Below are 21,803 nucleotides of genomic sequence, written 5' to 3' on the forward strand. Positions count from 1 at the left end.
TGACTTTCAGCCATTGGGATTTATGGTTTCACATTCACGATTTTTCACACAGAGATTGCTGCACCTGCAGCACAAACACGGCAGCTGACAGGATGCACACCACAACACCACGGCCTTTTTTTTTTTCTTTTCTTTTCTTTTTTTAAGAAGCACATTTTCTACCGTCACCATTTCACCCCAGAGCGCCACAGAACACCAAGGCACAGCCCCGGGGCTCCGTGTAAGATCACCTCCCGCCCGCAGGTGCTAAACCACTCTCGGCTTGCGCTCCGCAGCGCGCTGGGGGCGGCGCCCTCCCGGTGCTGAGGGAGGGAGCGGGGCGGTGCTTTCCGGCTCCTCCCGGGCCGCTTGTCCGCCCGCCCTTTTGTCATGGCGGCTTCGGCACTAACCTCTGTCCGGAGCTTGTTCTGGCGAAGTGTCTGCGAGATAAGGTGAGTCTGCACCACTTTCCCTTGTTCTGCCTCGAGGAAGGGCGGCCGCGACAGGTCCCCGCTCCCCAGCCGCCTGTGCCCCTCGGGGCTGCTGTGGGCGGGAGCTCGAGAGGCCTTTGGCGGGGCCGGGGCCGGGGCCGGGGCCGGTCGCGAGAGCGCGCGTCCCGCTGCAGCCCCTCCTCGAGCCGTGCCGCCCGGGTGCCTGCCCGCTCCGAGCTCGATGATGGGGCGCTGATATCTGATCCTTAATTCCTCAGGCCTTAAAGGTGGTGAGGCTTCAGAACCTAGTTATAGGTGTAACTTGCATTCTGAATCGTACCGTGAGAATAGCACAAGGCAGAGGCTTGGACTCAACTTCCTTGACCTACATCTGTGTAAAAACTCTGAGAGAGTTCTTTTAGTCTGACTTTGGGTACAGATGGCATGGGAGGTGGTGGAGTCACCATCCCTGAAGGTGTTCAGGAACCGCGTGGATGTGGCACTGAGGGACGTGGTTGGGGTGGGTTGGTGGTCGGACTAGATGAGCTCAGTGCTCATTTTCCAGCCTTGACAGTTCTATGATTGTATGACATCAGATGTGACTAGGAGCTCTTGAGAGCAGTGTTCAGTTTGCTCTACTTTGATCTGCTCTTTTACTTGTGCATCTGGCAGTTGATGTGATGGTTTAGGAACGCTTCAGACATGCTTCTAACATGAAAGGCTTTGAACATTCGTATAGAGGATGGATCCTTCTTTTCAAAAATAAAACACTGTTTAACACCAAGCAGTAGCGCTGTTGCAGTTGTGTCAGCTTGGATGGCAGTTCAGCTGTTCTTAACCTTTGGCACAGTTCTTCAGCATGATGAAGTACCATTGCTGGTAATAAAACAATGACTCACATTCTTGAGCAGCACCACAGCTCCAGTAGTGGTAAGAGGTCCAAATTCACCTTCAGACCTTGCATCAAGCTATAAAACAGAACCACTTACTTCAGGTCCATTTCACCCTAACCACAACCAAAGGTAAGCAATAGGTGTTTTCTTTGGCCCTGAATTGTCAGAGCACACCTATGACCTTCCCAGCAATATTAAGTATCTTTTTCTAACTGATAGCTTATGCAGAGCTCAGCTGGATTTACCACTTCTAATCCATCCTGCTTTTATTTCAGAACACTTTATTTCTCAGTTTCTGTCTTTAAATCAGCCATGAAGGTCTCAGAGATGAGGCAAACTTACCCTTTGAAGAGGGAGGCACTGGAATTGGTAATTCAGAGGGAGATTGTTCACCATTTCAGTGGCTGATTTTTTTTTTTTTAACTTCTTGTATGTGTATGTTTGTGCATGTGTTCATATATATATGGAATCTTATGGCTTTCCTTCCATGAACATATGTACACATATACAAATACAAAAGTTAACTTTTGCTGGTTTTGCTTTTTCACTGCCACCTCTTCACGCTCACATCCTCCATACCTCAGTATTTTTATTTTTGATTCAGATTTCAAATGTGTAAACACTACACTCAGAAACAATATTTCGTCTTCTTAGTATATTGAAAAACTTTGAATCAACTTAAGAAATACTTCATTAAAAGTGCTCATCATGTTTCTGAACAGTAATCTAACTTTGCTTCTACTATGTCCTTTTAAGAGTTGCCTCTTGTCCAGTTTGGTGGCATCTTTCGGGTGTATTAGTTTAAAAACAGAACAAAATTTAAATATTGCAAGTGCTGAGCAGCTGTGTGTTGGCAGTCCTGCTGCCAGAAGAGAAAGGAGCCAAGGCTGAGAGGAAAAGCAGAGGCTCTGGTGCAGGCAGTGTCATTGATCAGTTGTTGTGTAAGCCCTGTCCAATGTGTGGCTCAGAGAAAAATGTCACTCCCATCACAACTAAAGAAGGAGTCCTTGTTGTAGTTATTAATGTAAACACCTTAAAACCTGCACATGTTTGGACATGATTTGATTCTCTATACATTTTCTTTTAAAAGATTTTGGACTATTTCCCGACAAGTAGACTATCTCAGTGCCAGGAAGCTGTGGAACATCTCCTCCCAGAATTATTGAGCCCAGCTGAACAAGGCCTTGGGCAACCTGCTGTCATCTCAAAGCTGTCCCTGTTCTGAGGTCATCTCAGGAGCAGGTAACCTCCTGAAGCCACTTCCTACTTACATTATCATATTTGCAGGTTTTGGAGCTCGGCTGCACCTTCACCACAAGCAGAGCAGTTTTGTATGAAGCAATTTAATGAGGATTTCAGTGCAAATATACATGCTTGGCTTGTAGGAGCAAGATTGGGCCAAATAATAGTGCTTTTGAATTTTCAGTTCAGAGTCCTTACCTGTTGCAAGCTGACATTTCTAGAATGCGTGAAAACTGAAAGTTTAACAGATGTGGTATGAGTCCAAAACTGAGGTCTAGATGTCCTTACGAGATATGGAGATGTCTGAATTTAAACTATTTCCCATTGTTGCTCAAAAGCTTTTAGTCAAGCTGTGCCTTCAAATGCTTGCCATTGCCTCCGTTCTAAGCAGTCCTATCTCTCACCCGGCAAGGCCAGTTATTAGGTGCCCATCTGTGTGTGCCATCTGATGAACTTGAGTCGTTTTCTCTTTGAATTGTATGTACGTGGTTAATGGACAAGATGAGATGTAGCTTTCATCATAAGATGAGGGAGGTCACTTTCCTTTAAAAATTCAGATGCTTTCAGTTTAGGTGCTTGACCACAGCGAATGTGGGATTACTGCATTTGATGTCTTCATCTGACAGGATATATATATTCATTTTTCTGTCTCCTTAGGCAATTGTTTACTTTCCAAATAAGCTGTCAGGCTGGGGGTAACGTACCTAAAACTGTGCTGAAATATGCAGAGGAATACCTCATTTGGTGTTTTTCTTGTTCCTCCTTTGCCAGTCCCACAAAAATGAACATAAATGTGCATCCAGCTAATTAAGGCTCCCTGCTGAGAGTACTCTTAGCACAGCTTTTCAAATAATGATGTAATGTTGCCTGTATTGTGCCTTTATTACATATCTCTTTTATGTTGTTTCCAAACAAAATGTCACATGCAGTCGCGTGCATTGTGGCAACTCCATCTTCAGAGTTAGTTCAGCTGTATGAAGCAGAACTTGACTTGACTTGCTAACAGACTTGAACTTTCAAGACTGACGCTTGGTTTTAATTGATAATGGTGAAAAAGAGTCTGAAAATAAGTCAGTTTGTACAATTTCCTCTTGCTATCAAAAATGGCGTAATAAATATTTAGAGAAGTAAGCATTTAGTGTGTTAAGTATACTGGGTAAGCAAGTTTAAAAGTAGAATAGCGAAGCAGGCATCATTATATCAATAGGTTCAAGACCTGTGATGCTCTGGTTGTTACAACATGCAAATTCAACTGCTGGAATGCACATTCTCATGAGTGAAACGCTTTTTCTCAGGTATATATGTATGTCAGTTAGGAATGAGTGCATCTTGGCAAGGAAACTGCAGTCAGTTGTGCAGTCTGGGCATTCAGTTGCAGTATTTTTCTCCCCAAGTTTTGTGAGAGATTCCTTGAAGTATGTACACAAACATCTTAAGATACAGGGAGAAACAAAAAGAATGCAAATTGTGTGATCAACATGACTTCTACCTTCAGTTAAAAAAAAAAAAAAAAGACAAAGACATCCCCTTTAGGCAAGTTTTCTGCAGGTAAATATTATTAACTTAATAAGCAAAGCTGTTGCAACGAGAGGGGAGGAAAGGAATTCTGAATTGGGTAACAAAGGAAAATGGACTGCTACGCATTATTAGGGCAACAAGACTTGCGAGGGTCTTGGAGAATATGCCCTACGAGGAGCGACTAAAGGAACTGGGGCTGTTTAGTCTGGGGAAGAGGAGGCTGAGGGGAGACCTCATTGCTCTCTTCAAATACAATACAAAGGGTGACTGCAGCGAGAGCGGGGTTGGTCTCTTCTCACTGGTGACAGGACAAGGGGAAATGGCCTCAAGTTGCGCCAGGGGAGGTTTAGGTTGGATATCAGGAAAAACTTCTTTAGAGAAGGGGTTGTTAAGCACTGGAACAGGCTCCCCAGGGAGGTGGTTGAGTCACCATCCCTGAGTGTGTTTAAAAACCGTTTGGATGTGGTGCTCGGGGACATGATTTAGTGGTGGGTTGTTAGAGTTAGGGTAGTATGGTTAGGTTGCGGCTGGACTTGATGATCTTGAAGGTCTTTTCCAACCTGAGCAATTCTATGATTAGACTGTCATGTAATTAAAACATTAATAATAATGATTTAATGCTTTTAGTAATACGGAAAAAAGATGCATTGGAAAGACTAGATGCGTATGCTGTCAGATTTGTATCGAAGACAGTAGGACAAAAAAGAGACGTATCTTTAGAATATTCGTGGAAACACAAGGGCAAAACACAAGAATCCTTCTTACTTCATTGTGTTTTTAACAGGACATTTGTAATTCCTCCAGATACAGAGTTGTGAACTCCATAGGCAAGATCTGCTACGTGCTCACTTCTTGTCCTTTCTCATTATGTTATTGTTCCGATATGCATTTTTCTGAGAGGGGGAGGCTGACACAAAGTTGTGCTCAGAACGTGAGGCTGTATCCATCCAGCAGTTTGTACTTTCGGCTGTTTAGGATTGGAGGCTCCACAACTCCACTGCTGTGAGGTGGGCTGTATCTGCATTTGCTGCTGGTTAGACTAGTAGGAGCAGAACGTTTGTTGGTGGGAAGCCTGTGTCCATGCTGGCCTCGTTTTGAGGGTTTACTTCATACTAGTTGTAGTATGGTCCTAGCACTGAGTGCCCATTAACAGTCAGTGGACATCTCATGAGTTTGTTTAATCTAGGAGGAATCTAACATGTACGTGTGAGACAGGTCCGCAACAGAAACCAGGGGAGAGGAACTGGAAATAATCTAGGGATTTTCTCCAGCAACATTCTGCTCATCTAAACTAAGACAGTGATGTAGACACACCCCAACATCCTAGCTTGTTTCTTGGCACAGTACTCCCAGCATCTTCAAAAGAGGTCAGGTCCCATCAAAAACAGCTTTCCATGAACTGCTCTTTTAGTTCTCAGCAACAATGAAGAACCTTTTTCAAAGAAATGCTATTAAACACGAGCATTTCAAATAAGGTGGACTGAAAAATAGTTAATTTTCTTGTTAGCTGTTGGCTTTTCCTTGCTTATTTGGCCTCTGTGATCTTTGTGTGTGCCTGGAATACTTCTTCCTTCCAGTAAATCTACTTTTACTACAGTATCTGCTCTTCAGCTTGGCAGGCAGCAGACTTAAGGGCTAGAGTTCACTTCCACCCTGGCTCTTGGACAGTGTCCAAAGTCTGTGTTTGGCTTCCCAGCTCTATCTTGTGACTGGGCATCTCCAGGTTTCCAGCCCACCCACACAGCAGGAGCTCAACACAAGGTCCCAGCACAACACACAACAGTCGTTACTCGGTCTCTGCAGCCATTTTCTACTTCTGTCTGGAAATTAACCAAACCTGCTCTCTGAATTGCTTGTCCTGTATTTGAAAGCATAATTACATTCATTGGTCATTATATGAATGGCCCTTTGATACGTTTTTAGCAAGGCAGGATATTATAACCTTTGAAACCTGTCCTTTCATCAGTAACTTAGGTGTCATCTCTTCTCTTTCTGCAATCTCTTTCTGTTTTCTTGCTAAGTAAGGGACTTAAATTTCTTACTGCTCTCCCTTCCACTGTGTTTGTTAAGGCAGACAGATGTAAAGTTCTGGGTAGAGGTCTGGGGTTTTTGTCTTTACCTGGGACTATGTGTGTTATGAGTAAACTCTTCCAGTGAGAGTGGAGGAAGAACTAATCTCTTGTGGCTATGAGATTGTTGCTGTTGTCTTCACCAAATGGCCTTGCTCTGGAGTCTTTCTGCATTTGGGGCTAATTACAGGCATTGGCACACCCAGAGCAGGTACAAGCCTTGCCTTGCAGAAAACCTCTCTGAGGCTGTTGCCATCCTGCAGGTGACCAGTCAGCGTGGTGGCATCCTTTTTCAGTGCCGTTTCTGTCTTCCAGGCTTAGCCACAGATTGCTCATTGGCCTCAGAGGGAGTCTCCCTTATGTCACTGTAGTAGGCAGTGCCCACTCCTTTTTGTAAATCCCATTCAGAAAGCTGCAGTTGAGTATGGCCATGCGAACTTTCATGGCTCTGTTTGGATACTATTGCTTCTTCCTGCTTGCTTTCTTGCTGGCTGGTCTTACTTCAGGTCCTTTTCGCCCTGACCCAAGCGTGGCATTGACAGCAGTGAAACTGAGCAATTGTCCAGAAAAGCATCTCCATAAACTAAGTCCCTATTTAAGCATCCTGCTAAACAGTTTTGTTGAACCGTTAATGGAAAGCCAAGATGCCTGGAAGTTTTGAAGATGGGCTGGACAGGACATTCTGTTGTTAATTTGCTCTGAAGCAGTAATTCATTAAAGTCAGTATGACCTTGTTGGTTTTGACTCTTCACTCAGTGATTACTGGGAGTTCAAAAGAATCTGGTAATGTCAATGCAAATAAGGTGGTAGTTAACTGCCTTTTTTTGTCCCTGGATTTTTTTTTTAGGTTTAAACAGCCATTCCTTCCAAAGAGGAGTCAAGTAACTCCCGCTTGACATGAGCGACCATGGTTTCCTTTTAAGTTTTCTCTCACCATCAGCAGTTAGCAGGGAGTTTCTTGAGGGGAATGTAATTAAAATTTCAAATGAATCATATTTTTTCTTTTTTACATGGTGCTGGGAGTGACTTTTGAGCTTTTGTCAGGCCAGAAGATACTATCTTTGTACAGTACAATCTAAGAAGCTACCTATTTCTCTTCCCTTGTGTTCCTCTCAAGCAAGTTACATTTTGTCTACAACTGCGACCTAGCGAAGAGCAAGCAAGCTATGCTTCTGTAAAGGTTCTCACAGCAATTGGTCTGTTTCTAACAAAATTATTATATATTTTCTTAAATGTTGAGAATTCAGAATTCACTGTGCAAATTATGGTGCGATTGATATGCAGATGTAAGTCACTAAAATGAGCCTGGTTTACAGCTACCCTCTGCTTATAATAATGCTGAAGTAAACCCCAGGTGTTTCACTTGCAGTCATCTATTAGAGTGAGCACATGTGGAAGATTGAACTGGTTATGTTGAACTCTACTCTTATCCATTTTATTCAGTATATATATATATTTTTCCTATTTCCTGACTGTTCTATTTTAAAAGAAAAAAGGTGAATGTTTATCATTGTGTAGTAATCTGCCTAAAACTAGTCTGTCTAAATATCAGTTATATTGATATTCAGTTCAGATTGGATGTTTCTTCATTATTCTGATGTAGTAAATGACCGAGCCTTTCTATTGTGATGATCACACTGATTACAGTGAGCCTCGTTCAGGTTCCCTGGAAGTTCATTATAATAAAATTTAGACTGTAATCAGCAATCCAGCAAAAACTATGAGCTAAGACTTTTAAGGTTTTTTTTAAAGCATCCTTTATCTCACAGAGAAACAGAAGTCATTGTCAAATAATTGAGTGCTACACACCCTACCAGAAAAGAGGATGGAAACACCCTCTTGGAATGGGTTCTGGTAGACTTCTTTCTTCCTTCAACATTCAGGCTTTAAGTCACTGAGTAAGCAATGCTGTCTGCTCAGCTTTGAGGACGTCTGCCGGTGATTAACAAACATGTAAAAGCAAAATGAAGCGACTTCGTAATATGCCAACATCCTGGTTCTTAAATTACCCTGATGGTAGACTTTTCACACTGAAAGCAGCGATATGAAACAAAGATCAATCACTCTTACAATTGTCAGAGTAGTATTTTATCAATTACTGGTTTTAATATGACCAGTCCTAAGTAATGCAGGTTAACCAGATACAGACAGAACGTAAGTATTATTGTTTTGTTCACGAGGTTCAGGCTTTCTTGTTGGCCGGAATGCATACAAAAAGTGTGATAGAACTAGACAGCAGTAAATTCAGTGTGAGGATGGATTGCATTTTTGCTGAAATACAAAGAATTTGTGTAATGTTTTGTTATGTCGCTTTGTTTATATGTGTGATAGCTGCCTCTTCAATTGATAGCATGGAGTACTCCAAGTGGAAATTTCTGTGGTCTAGTTAGTGGTTAAAGTCTCTTTTAAAGTCTCAGCCATTAAATAGAAATTATCGCCGTGTTGGTTTAAAAACAAGTAAACAACTTTGCCCTTCCTGCTGTCAGACTACGTAGTTCATGGTAGCTTTATGACTGTGGTTGTGCAATGCCGTATTTAAAATCGATCAACCAACCTCCAACACCTCCAGACCCCGCCAAAAAAAATCAGCATCCACCTTTCTGCTTTCTGAATATGGCAGAGTCCTTGTAAGCTGCTCACAGAAGTGCCATCTGTTGGTATCTGATTCCCCTGGTGGAAAGCACTTTTTCTCTGCTCTCTTCTTTTTCTCGCCCCCACTTTTTTTCTTTGTATTCCACCTCCCCTTTTTGTTTTTTCCCCCCAGTGATCTTGTTCCTGTGCAGAAGATAAGGTTAGGTTGGAGTAGGAAGCCATACGGTGAGTTGTCCCTTAATCAGCTTTGTGGCCCTTTGCTGGGCTCTCCATTCGCTCCATCTCTCATGTGCAGAGGACTGGACCCAGTGATTTAAGCTGGGCCTCACCAGTGCTGCATGGCAGGGATTCCGTATTTAACTTGGATTGGAGAAGATTTCTTGAGTTAGATTCATTGTGTGGTATTAAAACAGTGTATGATTTTTTGTTTCAGATGTGCTACCATTTTATACCGTGATAGATGTGCTTGTAAAATGCTCAGAGCTTCAAGCACATCAGTATAGCAACTTCCAAGCTATTTTGGCTGTCAGCTACTTTCCCAGACCAGCAGTTTTCTGTAATCTCCATGCTGATAGCGCAAACCAATATGTCTCTGCATATTGCATCCCCACCAGTTACTGCCAAGATCCAGTGTGAGCTTATGACCTCTGTCTTGGGAGCTCCTGCTGTGGGTGCAGCCTTCTAAGTGCTGTGATTTAAGCCTTTTATGAGGATCTAATGGGACAGGAACTGAACTCACTTGGAGTGTATGCAATTTTCATTTCTAAAAGTGACTAACATTCTCAGTGTTTTAATTTGAACGTAAGAATTAGTAATGTGTAACATCTACAAGCTCCTCAGGTTCTCTGATGAAACAAAGAACAAGGAAAATATTACAGAGGGTGTCTAAGCAGCAATTGATCAGTTGGAAACTGGTAAGACTTTGCAATAAAATAGTTATTCATTGATAAGCTGTAAATTCTGCTGTGACTGAATACAGCCTCATTACTTTCATAGAGTTCATTCAGTAATCTTTGTGACTGTTCTTACTGTATCTAGGTGTCAGGGATTCGTGTGGGAAAGTAAGCTTCAAACAGATCATTTGCCTTCATTCACTGGCTCAGCTGAACTTGCAGCAGTGTCAGTGGATTTTCTAATGCTCCAGTAGTTGGCCGTGCCCTTGTCAGAAACCAAGCTGCCTCGGCCAAAAGCCATTAACACCAGTGAGCACGCTGCCTTTATCTCCACACAGTCAGCAAGATTTGTCCCCAGCAGCCAAATAAAAAATAGCTTTTTCTTCTCTCCATTAGCAGCGAAATTATTTTGGGTATTTGTTCCTGAGTGTTTAGAAAGTCACCTTGGATGTACAAAGGGCCTGTTTGAGTTCACTGGTCTCCAAATAAACTTTGTTTCTCACCAAATGTCACGTGGGTGAGTATCGCAGCTTTGTATTCTTTTGCTAGTGTTTATATTTTTGACTTCCAGATGTGTTTTGGAAGATGTGTCTGTAAATCTTTCTGCTGGGAGAGATGTCTTATGTGAATTATATCTATGATTCTACGAACTGGGGATGTACAGGAAATCCTCTGCTGTTTCTGTCTCATTCACCGCATCCAGTTATCTTAAAGTCTTCTGGAGAGAAAAAGAACTCTTAGAGACTTCAGATTATCCCCGTTGCTGCCTCCTTCCTCCCCAGCAGCTGTGATGAGAGAATATTAACTGTGTCTGCACAGAGAATGAAGAACAGCCCGTTTCAGATCTTAGTGAATGGTAATCTAGAGCTTTGATTCTTAGCTATTCTTTACGACTGAAAAAAAGCTGGCAAGTGCAGCTGAGCCACTTACACTAAACAACAGTGATTCAGCACTTCAATTTGCCAGCAGACACATCATTATCTTCTAGTTTTTCTATGTCAAAATAATGTTGGAGTCTAAAAGTTGAAAGCCGGTAAGGATTTGTACACCAAACTTGTGTTTAGAACAACTATTGAAATGCTCTAATGTAAAGGAGGAAATAATTTGGCTTCTGTTTCTTTCTGTGTATTAAAACAGCAGTAAGTGAATTGGTTGTAGAGAATTTGCGCTGATCTTTCCTGCTAGCTAGATGTATGGGAAATACCAGAACACTGGAAGTATCCCTATTATGTGACAGTAATAAATCTTAATTATTCCAAGTTAACCACAATATAATGGAGGATTACCAAGGACTGTGCTGGTGGAACAGGGAGGGAAAGGTTGTTTGTATGTTTGTTTAAATGTTTTTTAAGGAAAACTGAACTTGAGTCCTGCCTACTGAGTCATCACAAGTCTATATTGTCACAATGATGATTAATAAAACCTTGTATAATAAAACCAAGGAAACCAAATGATTTGATTTCAAGAGAGTAACTTCGGTGTTGATAAGCCTTTCTTAGGCTACTGGTTTTTGACTGAAGAAGTAAAGAGTTTGTTCCAACAGATCTGTGCAGGAGCCTGGGGAGCAGCAGCATAGCTTTACCTGGTGCAGCTGTCCACTGGTTCACACTGAAGGGAGAAATCAACCAACTCCAACCGGCTGTTAACTGACTGCTAACCTGCTGCAACCTACTTGACTTGCATTACTACTAACCTACTGCCGTGGTGCATACTAGCAGGTGAGAGCAACACAGGGCTTAACTGAAGGCTCGCAGAGAGAGCCTATGAATTTCCATGGAAAAAATGCAGGTTTTTCTACATGCAGGGATTACTGCTGGTGAGTTGGCTTTTTGGTTGTGAGCAAGGTATAAAAGCTGGTGTCATGAAAAGGGTCTTTTTTTTTTTTTCCCCTCAAAGGAGCAACTCATTTAGCTGTATTTCCTTCTTCTTAGTTGCTAGATACTAGAAAACATGCTAGTTGCTGAAATTTGAACAGGCAGAATTGTTTCAGGCAGTTTCTGCTTCTCCATCTTCTGAATGAAAGCTGAATTTCATGGGTCTCTGCTCTGAATCGTTTTCCCTTTAACTGGTAGCAGAGGATCTTGACAGGGATGCATACAAATGAGGGGGGAAGCGGAAGTTTTTACACAGTGTAGCTGTGGAAGCAGACAGACTTTTTCCAGATGACGGAAGCTGCGAGGAAAGATGTTCATATGGTAACTCCACATTTCCCAGCATAAGAACATCTAGGAGTTAACAATGGAAGTTATGAGATTATATTAGCACAAAAGCCTGTCAAGTGTAGATCAACAAAGTAATATCAAGGGGGAGGAAAAAAGGAAGAAAAAAAGGTTGAAGAGTGTATGACAAAAAATAGTGTACGTAGAAGCCTGTAACAGGATGACAAAGAGGGTTTCTATCCTCCTACAACTAGAAGAACCTCAAGTACTGTGTTCAGTGTTGGGCCCCTCACTACAAGAAAGGCACTGAGGTCCTGGAGAATGCCCAGAGAAGGGCAGTGAAGCTGTGAGGGTTCTGCAGCACAAGTCTTCTGAGCAGCAGTTGAGGGGACTGGGATTGTTTAGTCTGGAGAAGAGGAAGCTCAGTGAAGCCCTTATTGCTCACTACACCCCCCTGAAAGGAAGTTGTGGCAAGATGGGAATTGGCCCCTTTTCCAAGGTAATGAGTGTTAGGATGAGAAATAATGGCCTTAAGTTGTGCCAAGGAAGGTTCAGGTTGGATTTTAGAAAAAAATTCTTCTCTGAGAAAGGGGTGAGGCGCAGGAATGGGCTGCCCTGGGGACGTGGTGGATTCACTGTCCCTGTTCAAGAAACATAGAGATGTGGTGTTGGGGGACGTGATTTAGTGGGCATGGTGGTGGCAGGTGAACAGTTGGACTAGGTGATCTTAGAGATGTTTTGTCAGCCTTAATGATTCTATGAACCTTCACATAGAATTTCTGTATTAACCCTCCCCCTGCACACAACATTTCAACACTCCTATTTTTTTTTTCTCCAGCAGTGGATGAGGAGTGATTTCTCCAACAGCCCTCTGCTGGTTTAGCTCTGGCAGGTGCGGCTGCTTTGCCCAGCTCAGTTCTAGGTAGCCTGTAGTAAGAGAAGACTTGGAGAACTTAGAATTACAGCAAATTAGCCCTGTCTGCATTCAGTTACATAGAGAAAGTTCTTATGTTGCTACGTAAGTGCTTGGGCTATGTTCAGATTTATACTTAATATTATGTTACTGTACGGGTAAATACCTGCTTGGGTTCAGTAGTAAATAGCAAATGGCAGGATGAATGGTGACTTAGGCAACCTCCAGATTAAAATACGTAATGATTTTCATGTTAACAGAATAGACAGTAGTTTCCTCTTGCTCAGCAAAATAAAGTGAAGTACAATTTTACAACTTATCATGTACAGAAAGTACTGTAAGTGAATAAGGAGAACAGTAGCCTTATTTTCCTAGTTACCAAGAGAGCTAATGGTAATACTTTGCTTCTTTTTGATGTTTTGAGTCTTCCTTTCAGAGATGCAGATGCGAAGTCTTGGGGAGAAAATAAGAGAAGTCAGTGTCTGGGGTTGGATTTCTTTTTCTATGTGGACCACTTATTTTCTCTGCCCTTGCAGAGCACTGCCTTTGCATCTCTTCATGTGTCTGAACCTGTACCCCTCCCTTTTCTAGATCTTTTTCTATGATTCTATGAAAAGATTGCAGCCCTTTGTGATAGCAATCATGGCGAAGAGGAGATATCGTATACATTGTGTTATATATAACATAGAAGAGAGCTCCTCATTTTATATTAAATATATGTTCTAAGATTCATCCAGATGACAGTGTAATCTACTGCTTACTTCTGTCTCCTAACACTTCCTATTTTTTTTCTTCGTTCTCTCTCTAAGGCTGATTACAGGAATGTGAAATGAACATCTTCTGGTTCTGTCAGTTTTAAATCCATGAGTTTCTAGCACCACTCACTGCTTTTAATCCTAATAGGATTTTTAACCGCTTTTGCCTGTGCTTTATTTCCCCAGGCACTGCTACCATTAACAAGAAAACCTTTATTAAGAAAAGGTAAGATGGAGTTCACTAAATCCATCTCTTTATTTTGCTGAGCATATCTGGCATTTCTTATGCAAAGAGATCTTTCAGTTTCCATTTAGTGTTTTAATGAGCGAACTGCTAAGTTGCTTTAAAAGTTAGAAAGTGAGCAGCCAGTGTTTTACAAAAAGTTGGCATTTTTAATCTGTGTAGAAGTACTTAAAAAAGTGACAGAACCGCAGTATAATGAGAAGCCCTCTCTTTAACAGGCTTTGCAATCTTTGCTAATCATTTAAACAGTGAGAAACTACTTTCAGTGTAATTGACTTACATGTCAGAGGGAACGTGTTCAGAGGGAATGGGATGAAAGCCAGAACTGCAAAATACAAATCCTGAGTGGGAACAGTCAGATGTTTGAGGCAAGGGAATATATACAATATGATTGTGAGCCTGGATGTTGCAGGTTCAGGCAGGATCAGGATTTATTTTTTTTTCCCAAATTGACAGCTTGTAATGTACCAACTGAATGACCTTGCAGGGGCACGGAAGCATTTGTTGTGGACTGTGTGGCTGCTCTGCTGGGTTGTGACTCCTTGTTTCTCTCTCCAGCAGTCATCATTCTTCATGGGCACCATCACAAGGAAAGTGAATTGTTGCAGCAAGTGCATTGGTAGCTAATTGCTTGGAAAGTGCAGGGCCACAAAGAAGGCCAGCTTTGCAAAGGAAATCATTTATCTTTGCAGTGAGTAGATGAGAAGGGGGAAGACAAAAGGCATTTTGATTTCCTTTCCTGGGCATCTTCTCTGCTTGGGTTGAAACAAGCACAGGTTTTAACACTGCTGGTTTATAGGTCAGGTTCCAGGTTGTCTGTGTGCCATAAGTAGTTTCAGCAGTCTTGTGTGGTTTCAGTAAGGCCACAGAAGGGTGATATGGATTTGCTCACCGATGGAGTAAGGAGGATATAGTGCTTCAGCCAGGGAGGAGGGGATGGAGGGAGCAAGTTTGCCTCTTGTTGTGCTAGAGCAGCCTCTCCTATGTCTCTCTACTTGGGGTTGTATCACTGTGTGGTCTCAGTGAGGGCTGTGCTGTTTGTTGCTGGCAGATGGTTAGCCATAGAATCACAGAATTATAGAATATCCCAAGTTGGAAGGGCCATAAGGACCATCAGGTCCAACCCCTGGCTCCGCACAGAACCACCCAAAAATCAGACCACATGACTGACAGCGTTGTCCAAACACTCATGGAACTCCAGGAGCTTGGGGCTGTTAGTTCCATGCCCAAGAACCTTTCCCTAACCCTCAGCCTGTCCCTCCCCTGACAGAGCCCCATGCTGCTCCCTTGGGCCCTGTCACTGTCACCAGAGAGCAGAGCTCAGCACTGCCCCTCTGCTCCTTGTGAGGAGCTGCAGCTGCCATGAGGCCTCCCCTCAGCTCCTCTGCTCTGGGATGGACAAACCCAGGGACCACAGCCACTCCTCAACTCATTGCCTTCCAGACCCTTCTCCATCTTTGTAACCCTAAGCACCTCCTTGCTCTTCATGGGATCTATGAGGGGTCGAGGAGCTCTGTTCCTGCTATTTGTGCGGCCCTTTAAGCAATGAGGGCTTGCCTAACATGAGTGCACTGTGAAATGATGTTTCCTTTGCATTTCCATTCTTTGTCATTTTAATAGAGAAACAGTAGCAGTCAGCATAGCCTTAGCATCTTGAGAACATCATCAGAGGTGAGATCTTGAGATCGGCACTGATGCCAATAAGTGTCCTCTGAGGTCAGAAGGCATAAAGAACTGTGTGAATCACAGATATCCTGCAGAGAACTGAGCTGCAAGCAGTAAGAAAGATCTGAAGAGAAGTGGGCTGTTGTATAACCACGCTGTAATAAACGGCTAAGTTGCGTCTCCTATTACAAACCAGTAGGTAAGGAGGAAAAAAAAAATACAACAATGAAAGATGGGGTATTGAAGGTTGGTAGATGATGTATTTTACACACACAAAAAAGTGTTGCTGGGAAGTAAAACTGGGTATAACCAAAGCAGCAAAGAGATGTAGCTCTGCCTTTGAATTCACTGTAAGATCGTTCCACTTCTCCCCAGCTAGGTAGATATATATATATAAATCTATATTGAAAAAAAATATATAAATTCATCCTTGATTTCTTATCCTCTTCTAACTTGTCCAATTTGTGTTCTTTGTAAGGAGGAATACTCATGTGCAGCCAAACTCAAAATTCCTTTAACCCTCAGCATATATGTGTACACATTTTTGGACTGGCTCCTGTGCCTTCCTCCTCTCTCCCCCCCTCAACTTTTGTTCTTTTATGTTTGCAAAAATAGGGCCACTGTTGTGTATTAAAGAGATTCTTAAAGGCTATTCGTAATATCTAAAGCACTCTGTGTCCATAGTCAAGCTGTAGTGAAGTCAGGATTGTCAGATGTGGTGTACACCCAAAGCTCCATTTTTAAACATTGCATCCGCTTCAGCATTGTCGCTGCCTGGGCTGACAAAGTAGGATCTGAAAGCGAAGGTCATGTTCCGTGGCTGTACGAGTTAGCTGGATGGCCTCCCGTTGTGGTAAAGGATAAACTCATTAAACTCTGACACAGTATTCTGAGCACGCGGGTCGGCTTGCGTGTTGGTTCAGCTGGCAGAAGGCTCACCCACGTTTGTCTGGGTTCAGCGCTATTCTAACAAGGGCCTACAGCTGGTCACTTGAAGTAGACTGACTTTTCGTGCTTGCTGCCTTTTTTGATAGCCTGTTCCATTTTGTATTATTCGGGTAGATTTCCTTTCTAATGGCACGAGATATTGAAGAATATTCTAGAATTCTTTTTAATCATTAAATCATTTAATTTGGATTACTGCTTCCTGTATATAGCAGCAAATACTCTTTCCTTTCTTGCCATCCAAACTCAGCAGCCCCAAGAAAGTGAATATCAGAAACTTAGTTTTCATTAATACAGAAGGACTGTGATAGGACATAAAAACTGTAGATCTTGCAAACGTTTTTACAAGACAATTAAAACCTTGTGTCTGCATAAAATAAAGGAGTAATAAAATTAATTGCATTCAGTTGGCGTTCTTCCCTGACTGCAATTTTTTGGCTTTCAACAGAAAATGCGTTTTATTTAATAAGAGCAACAACGATGATTTTAGCATCCTCATTGGCAGGAGGGCAGCACTTTTCCATTTCTCTGAAATTCTTGCTAGGTACTTATGAAATGGCAATTTTTTTGCCAAGTAGGGTTTAAAATTACAATTCTATAACTGAAATGCTAATAAATTAATGATTAATCATTAGTTTGAGGTAATCATTAATTTTTCAAGTGTGACCGATTATGAAATCTGTCTTTTTTGATGTTCTAACACGACAGCTATCTCTGTAGATAAGAATGGGAGAATACTTTTTTGTTTTGCTTTTACTGCCATAGAAAAGAAACACTGATACATACGGTGTCAACAGTTCTAAAATAGTAACTATACTTACGTATATTGATTGCTGTTTAACTGAAAAAAGGCAGAGACAGCATGCTTTTGCTCTGCTGAAATAAGTCAAAATTCTTAGACTACTCGGCATTTAATCCCAAGCTTTGTTGAAGTAAGCTTGCATTTACAATGCATTACAGGGTTGGGTTGTTATTTTGGGGATTTTTTTTTGTTATTTTTTTTCATGGAATTACCTTTTTTCTGATGGAAAGCTCTTCTCCCAGAATATTCTGGCCAACTCTTTTTTTTTTTTTTTTTGCATGACTATGTGCTATGTTATAGCCATTCCTTTTTTAAAGTACATCTTGAAATTAGTCTGCACTGCCCTCCTTGGGGATCCAGGCCTTTAGATTGCACACAAATTTGAAAAGATGGCAAAAACCACAGGCTGCGTACTCTTAATTCATAGACACATAAAGCTGTTGATGTTGTATAAAGAGATTTAAAATGAATAATACAGGTATTCTGTATTTCTTAGATTTTTGTCGCAGATATAACCAGTGGGACTCTGATTTATTCTGGAAACTGCAAAACATAAGTTTACCACTATTGCTGTTTAGTGGCCTGAATCCCATCATCTGCTATATTACTGCATAGATGTACACTGTCAGCATTGAACTGAGCACTTCACGTTCTAGAGAGAGCTAGTGTGATTAATTTCCAAAGGTTAATTATGTTGCAGCTGAAGCAAACTTCTGAAGCAACTTTCTTGAAATTTGCGGTATCTTGCTTTTTTGTTGTTACTTTGATCAGCATGGGTAAAAGTATTTAATATTTTGCATTTACTTTATCTCTCTTAAAAAGCATATTTGTTTCTCCTCTAGTCTTAAAAAGAAAACAATTAATGGGAGTTTTTTCACTTAGTAACAGGCAAGTGCAACCTGTCTGCAGTCCATCAGTTTACCTGCACATGACTGCGGCCACCATGCAAGTCAGCCAGAAAGACTTTGAGAAGGCTCAAGAACAACTGAAGCATTTGAAAAACGATCCTGGGAATGAAACAAAGTTGAAGCTCTATGCTTTGTTTAAACAGGTCGGTTCGGTTGACTTTTTTCATAAGGGGCATTTATAAACTGAGAGGATGGAACTGTAAAATATATACTTCAAGTACACATTGTTCCAGTGTATTGTCTTAACAATTTCTTCAGGTGCTCAAAGTATATTCTTGAAATGCTGGTCCCTTCAGCTTTGCCTGAATTCTGAGTGAAACCAGAATTATTTCTTCTTATAAACCAAGATTTGAATCTTTATCTAAAGAGTTAGAGCCAAATTACATTAACGTTGTGATGCCTTCCATATAATGTAGTGCATATGTTGATGCACCACAGGAAAACTGCTTGCAGCTAGGAAAAAAGTGTCATATACTTCCTTTTAATGTGTTGCATCTACTGTCAGTCAGCTGCTCCTATAATACAGTAGCGTTAAATATTTGAAGGTTTAATTTTGTGAGTGTGGCAAGTTTCGTTTTTATTTTTAATGATTCAAGAAACTGTTCCCCCCACGCTGATTCTGAGTGAAGGTTGTTTTTTACTAGTGTGGAAGCAGGCCTATGTAGAAATAGTACAGGTACCCCTACAGACTAGCAGCTGGTATCTGGGGAAGCGTTTGTGGATCAAGATTGTCTGCAGGATCAATTCTGTAACATGGACTATGGCTTCTTATATGGAAGAAGGCAATGAATTGCTCTTTTAAATAATAAACTTAAAGACAGCTGATTGCTCCATGAAATTTCAGTAATTAATAATAATGAGCTCATAAATAAATCCTTTCTTTCTCACCTTCCACTCTAAATATCTCTCCGATAGCGTACTTTTCTTCAGGAAGACCGATCATAAAATACTTTGAGATAACTGGGATCTTTGAACATCAACTGATCCAGTGCCCTTTCTCATAATAGGGCCAATTTTGAAGTGAGATCCAACTTCATAGATCTTATCCAGTGGTGTCTTTGTTCTCATAACTGACAAGTTTTTTTGTTCACATAACATTCATATTTTTTTAAATATAAAAATTCCGTAATTTTGAGGTAGGTTACTGAGAATGTAAATGCATGGGCATCTTGGAAATGAATGCCTCATTGGTTAGGTACATCTGAAGGTCTAGCACTGGGTGATAGGAAACGGCAGGCACTGGGAATTTCAGGGTATGTGAACCGTTCTGAACTGTCTGAATATTTTCTCACCGCTGAAATGCCTTCAGTCTGAATTGAATTCTGTATCCTGATCACATAACAGTCCGAACAGTCATCATCTTTCAACCAAGGTACCTGCACTGTAATCAGAGGTTTAAATGAGTTTCTTTCACCCTCTTTTCAGGCTACTGAGGGTCCCTGCAATTCTCCAAAGCCGGGTATGCTGGACTTTGTCAAAAAAGCCAAATGGGATGCATGGAATTCTCTTGGCAATTTGTCTCAGGTGACAATACCTATAATTTCGGTTATTTAAGCTCTGTCTTGAAGTGCCTGGTCTGAATGTCTGATCTCTGAACGTACTACTTGTTAGTTGAGTTACTTTGCTTCAGACACCAAAATGTTTTGCGGTGTATTTTACTTTTTTACTGTGAAAGCGTAGATTTCAGTTACTACTAACAGCTCATGTCAGCATAAGAGACCTGTATGTATAGTGACTTTCGATAAAAATAGTTTTTCACATTTTTGTATTCTGCTGTTCTTTTTAAGGAAGATGGATTGAATCTCTTACTTCTTACAACAAAGAACAAATCTGTGAATCCAGCGTGATTTTGATAACATTGTCATTTTAAGAAGTTGACCTCTTACGCTACTAGTAAACGAAGGAAAAACTGAATGCCTCACTAGTGCATTAGGCCTGCTGTTCAGGAATAGTTTTTGTGATTAGTCAAAGATACTGCTTAATACAGAGTTGGGGTGTTTTTTTGTTCGTGTGAGTTTGGTTTTCTTTAAACCCACATGGATAATTTCATGAAGGTAACATATTCTTATAGGAGAGGAATTCAGCGAGGCCAGGACTTCACCGGGAAGTGTGTTTGAAAGAGAGCAGGAGCTAGGAAAAGATTTGTGGGGGCCTTTGGGGGTATTTTTTGCTTTTTTATTTAGTTGTTCCTTTTTGCGTTTGTTTTGTTTCAGGAATACCAAAGGCATACTTAAGGAGATGAACTTGCTCGTGAAGTTCTAGTAGAGAGGAAATACACACTTTTGTGTGCTAGATATTATATAAGTGCCCAAAGCACCTTTTCCAGAAAATAGGTTGTAAAACCATCAATTTACAGTTCCTTTAAATCATTGTTTACGATAGAAATAGGGAGGCAGGATTCTGTCAGCTTTTGTACATTGTATTTGTGCGAAATAATAAACAGTATCTTCAAACAGTTTTAAAATGCCATGGATGCGTTTGAGCCGCACATGTTCTAAACTAAAAAAACCCTTTCATTTGGTTGGAGAAATGTCCAACTAGAAAGCAAAAACAAAGGATCCCCAGAGGCATGGAAATGCTGGGATTATAAAAAAGGTCTTTCCGGTAATCTTAGGCATGGAAAGGACAATTCTTAAACAAAATCAATGTTGTTATTGTCACAGTATCTATGCACTTTCATTTTGCAGATCTGATGGCTGCTGCTTTCCAGGCTGTTTTTATGCATGATTTGCGGTGTTTAAATACAACATGTTCTCTCTTTGTGGATTAGCATAGTCTCTGATGGAGATTTTATCGTGTCCTGAAGCACACTCCTCCTCTTTTTTTTCTATAGGTGGCCATTTTATGAATAGCATAAAAAAATATAACTTTCTATGATTTTTATTTGTTTATTACAGGATAACGCCAGACATGAATATACTAAACTTGTCTCAAGTTTGATCTCTGCAGAATCTGCTGGCCAGAAAAAAGATACTTCTCCAGAAGAGAGCAGTCATGGTGGCTACGAAACCCTAGTAGTCACCACCAGTAACAATATCACAAAGATAATGTTTAACCGACCTGATAAGAAAAATGCTATCAATCACAAGGTAAAGAAATTAATTTGCAAGAATTATTGGTTTTATTTATTTTTTCTTTCCTGATTAAGCCGCTTAGGTTTTTCAAGAATCATTGCTACGAGTTCAGCAGAACTACTTGAAGTATGGTGGTCAGAATTTTATAAGGGTTGAGTATATTGACAAACAGTGACAGCCTAAGACATGAAGATCTAGTACAAAATCAAACTACTAATGTTTTACAGACTGGGCTTTCCTGTATCTTTTTAAAAATCTTTCCTTTTTTTTCCCTTTTTCTTCTGCCAAACTTATTATAGGATCATGGGCTGCACCAAACTAAAATGGTAAACTGAAAGAGGACAAGTTTGTTTTGTGGAGGCAAGATTTGACTGTAGCCTTGCTTATAACACAGTGTATGCAGCCTAATTCAGCTTAGCAGCGTCATGTGTATGTCTAGATAGTTCTCCTCCTGTAGCTATCTCCATGAGGAAATCTCTCCTGCTGGGAGTATTGTGATCATCCTATTTCACAACTGCAGTGGTACTAGGAGAGGAATTTCACCCCACTGCTGCTAATTTTTTAATATAATATTTTGCCGACTTAGACTGTTTCCTAGCTTTTCAAATTAGCTGTTTCCAGTTAATGTGTATTTTCCAAGGGATCTTATTCTGACCTTGAGATTTGCATTTGAAGTCTGAGTGTTGCAAAGACGAGTTGTCAGTGTGAATCTCCTTTGTAT

At 41.0% G+C, this 21,803-nt stretch overlaps 1 protein-coding gene across 6 annotated transcripts in view; it reads left to right on the forward strand.

Moving 5' to 3' along the window:
• The window catches only part of ECI2 (enoyl-CoA delta isomerase 2), a 30,834-nt gene continuing 9,309 nt past the window's right edge, over nt 279-21,803 (forward strand). Inside the window, exons 1-8 of one of the 6 annotated variants that reach the window (XM_021387374.1) lie at nt 279-431; nt 11,161-11,335; nt 13,631-13,670; nt 14,247-14,379; nt 15,309-15,552; nt 17,983-18,151; nt 19,434-19,532; nt 20,906-21,097. In XM_021387374.1, coding sequence (XP_021243049.1) covers nt 18,029-18,151; nt 19,434-19,532; nt 20,906-21,097 — 414 coding nt within the window. In that variant the 5' untranslated portion in view covers nt 279-431; nt 11,161-11,335; nt 13,631-13,670; ... (1 more) ...; nt 15,309-15,552; nt 17,983-18,028. Of the gene's footprint in view, nt 432-8,931; nt 8,950-10,188; nt 10,474-11,160; nt 11,336-13,630; nt 13,671-14,246; nt 14,380-15,308; nt 15,553-17,982; nt 18,152-19,433; nt 19,533-20,905; nt 21,098-21,803 lie in introns of those variants that run through there. The other 5 variants (XM_021387371.1, XM_021387373.1, XM_021387370.1 and 2 more) reach the window with 5 other exon arrangements.

Source organism: Numida meleagris, chromosome 2 (assembly GCF_002078875.1).
Source record: "Numida meleagris isolate 19003 breed g44 Domestic line chromosome 2, NumMel1.0, whole genome shotgun sequence".
Lineage (NCBI taxonomy): Eukaryota > Metazoa > Chordata > Aves > Galliformes > Numididae > Numida > Numida meleagris.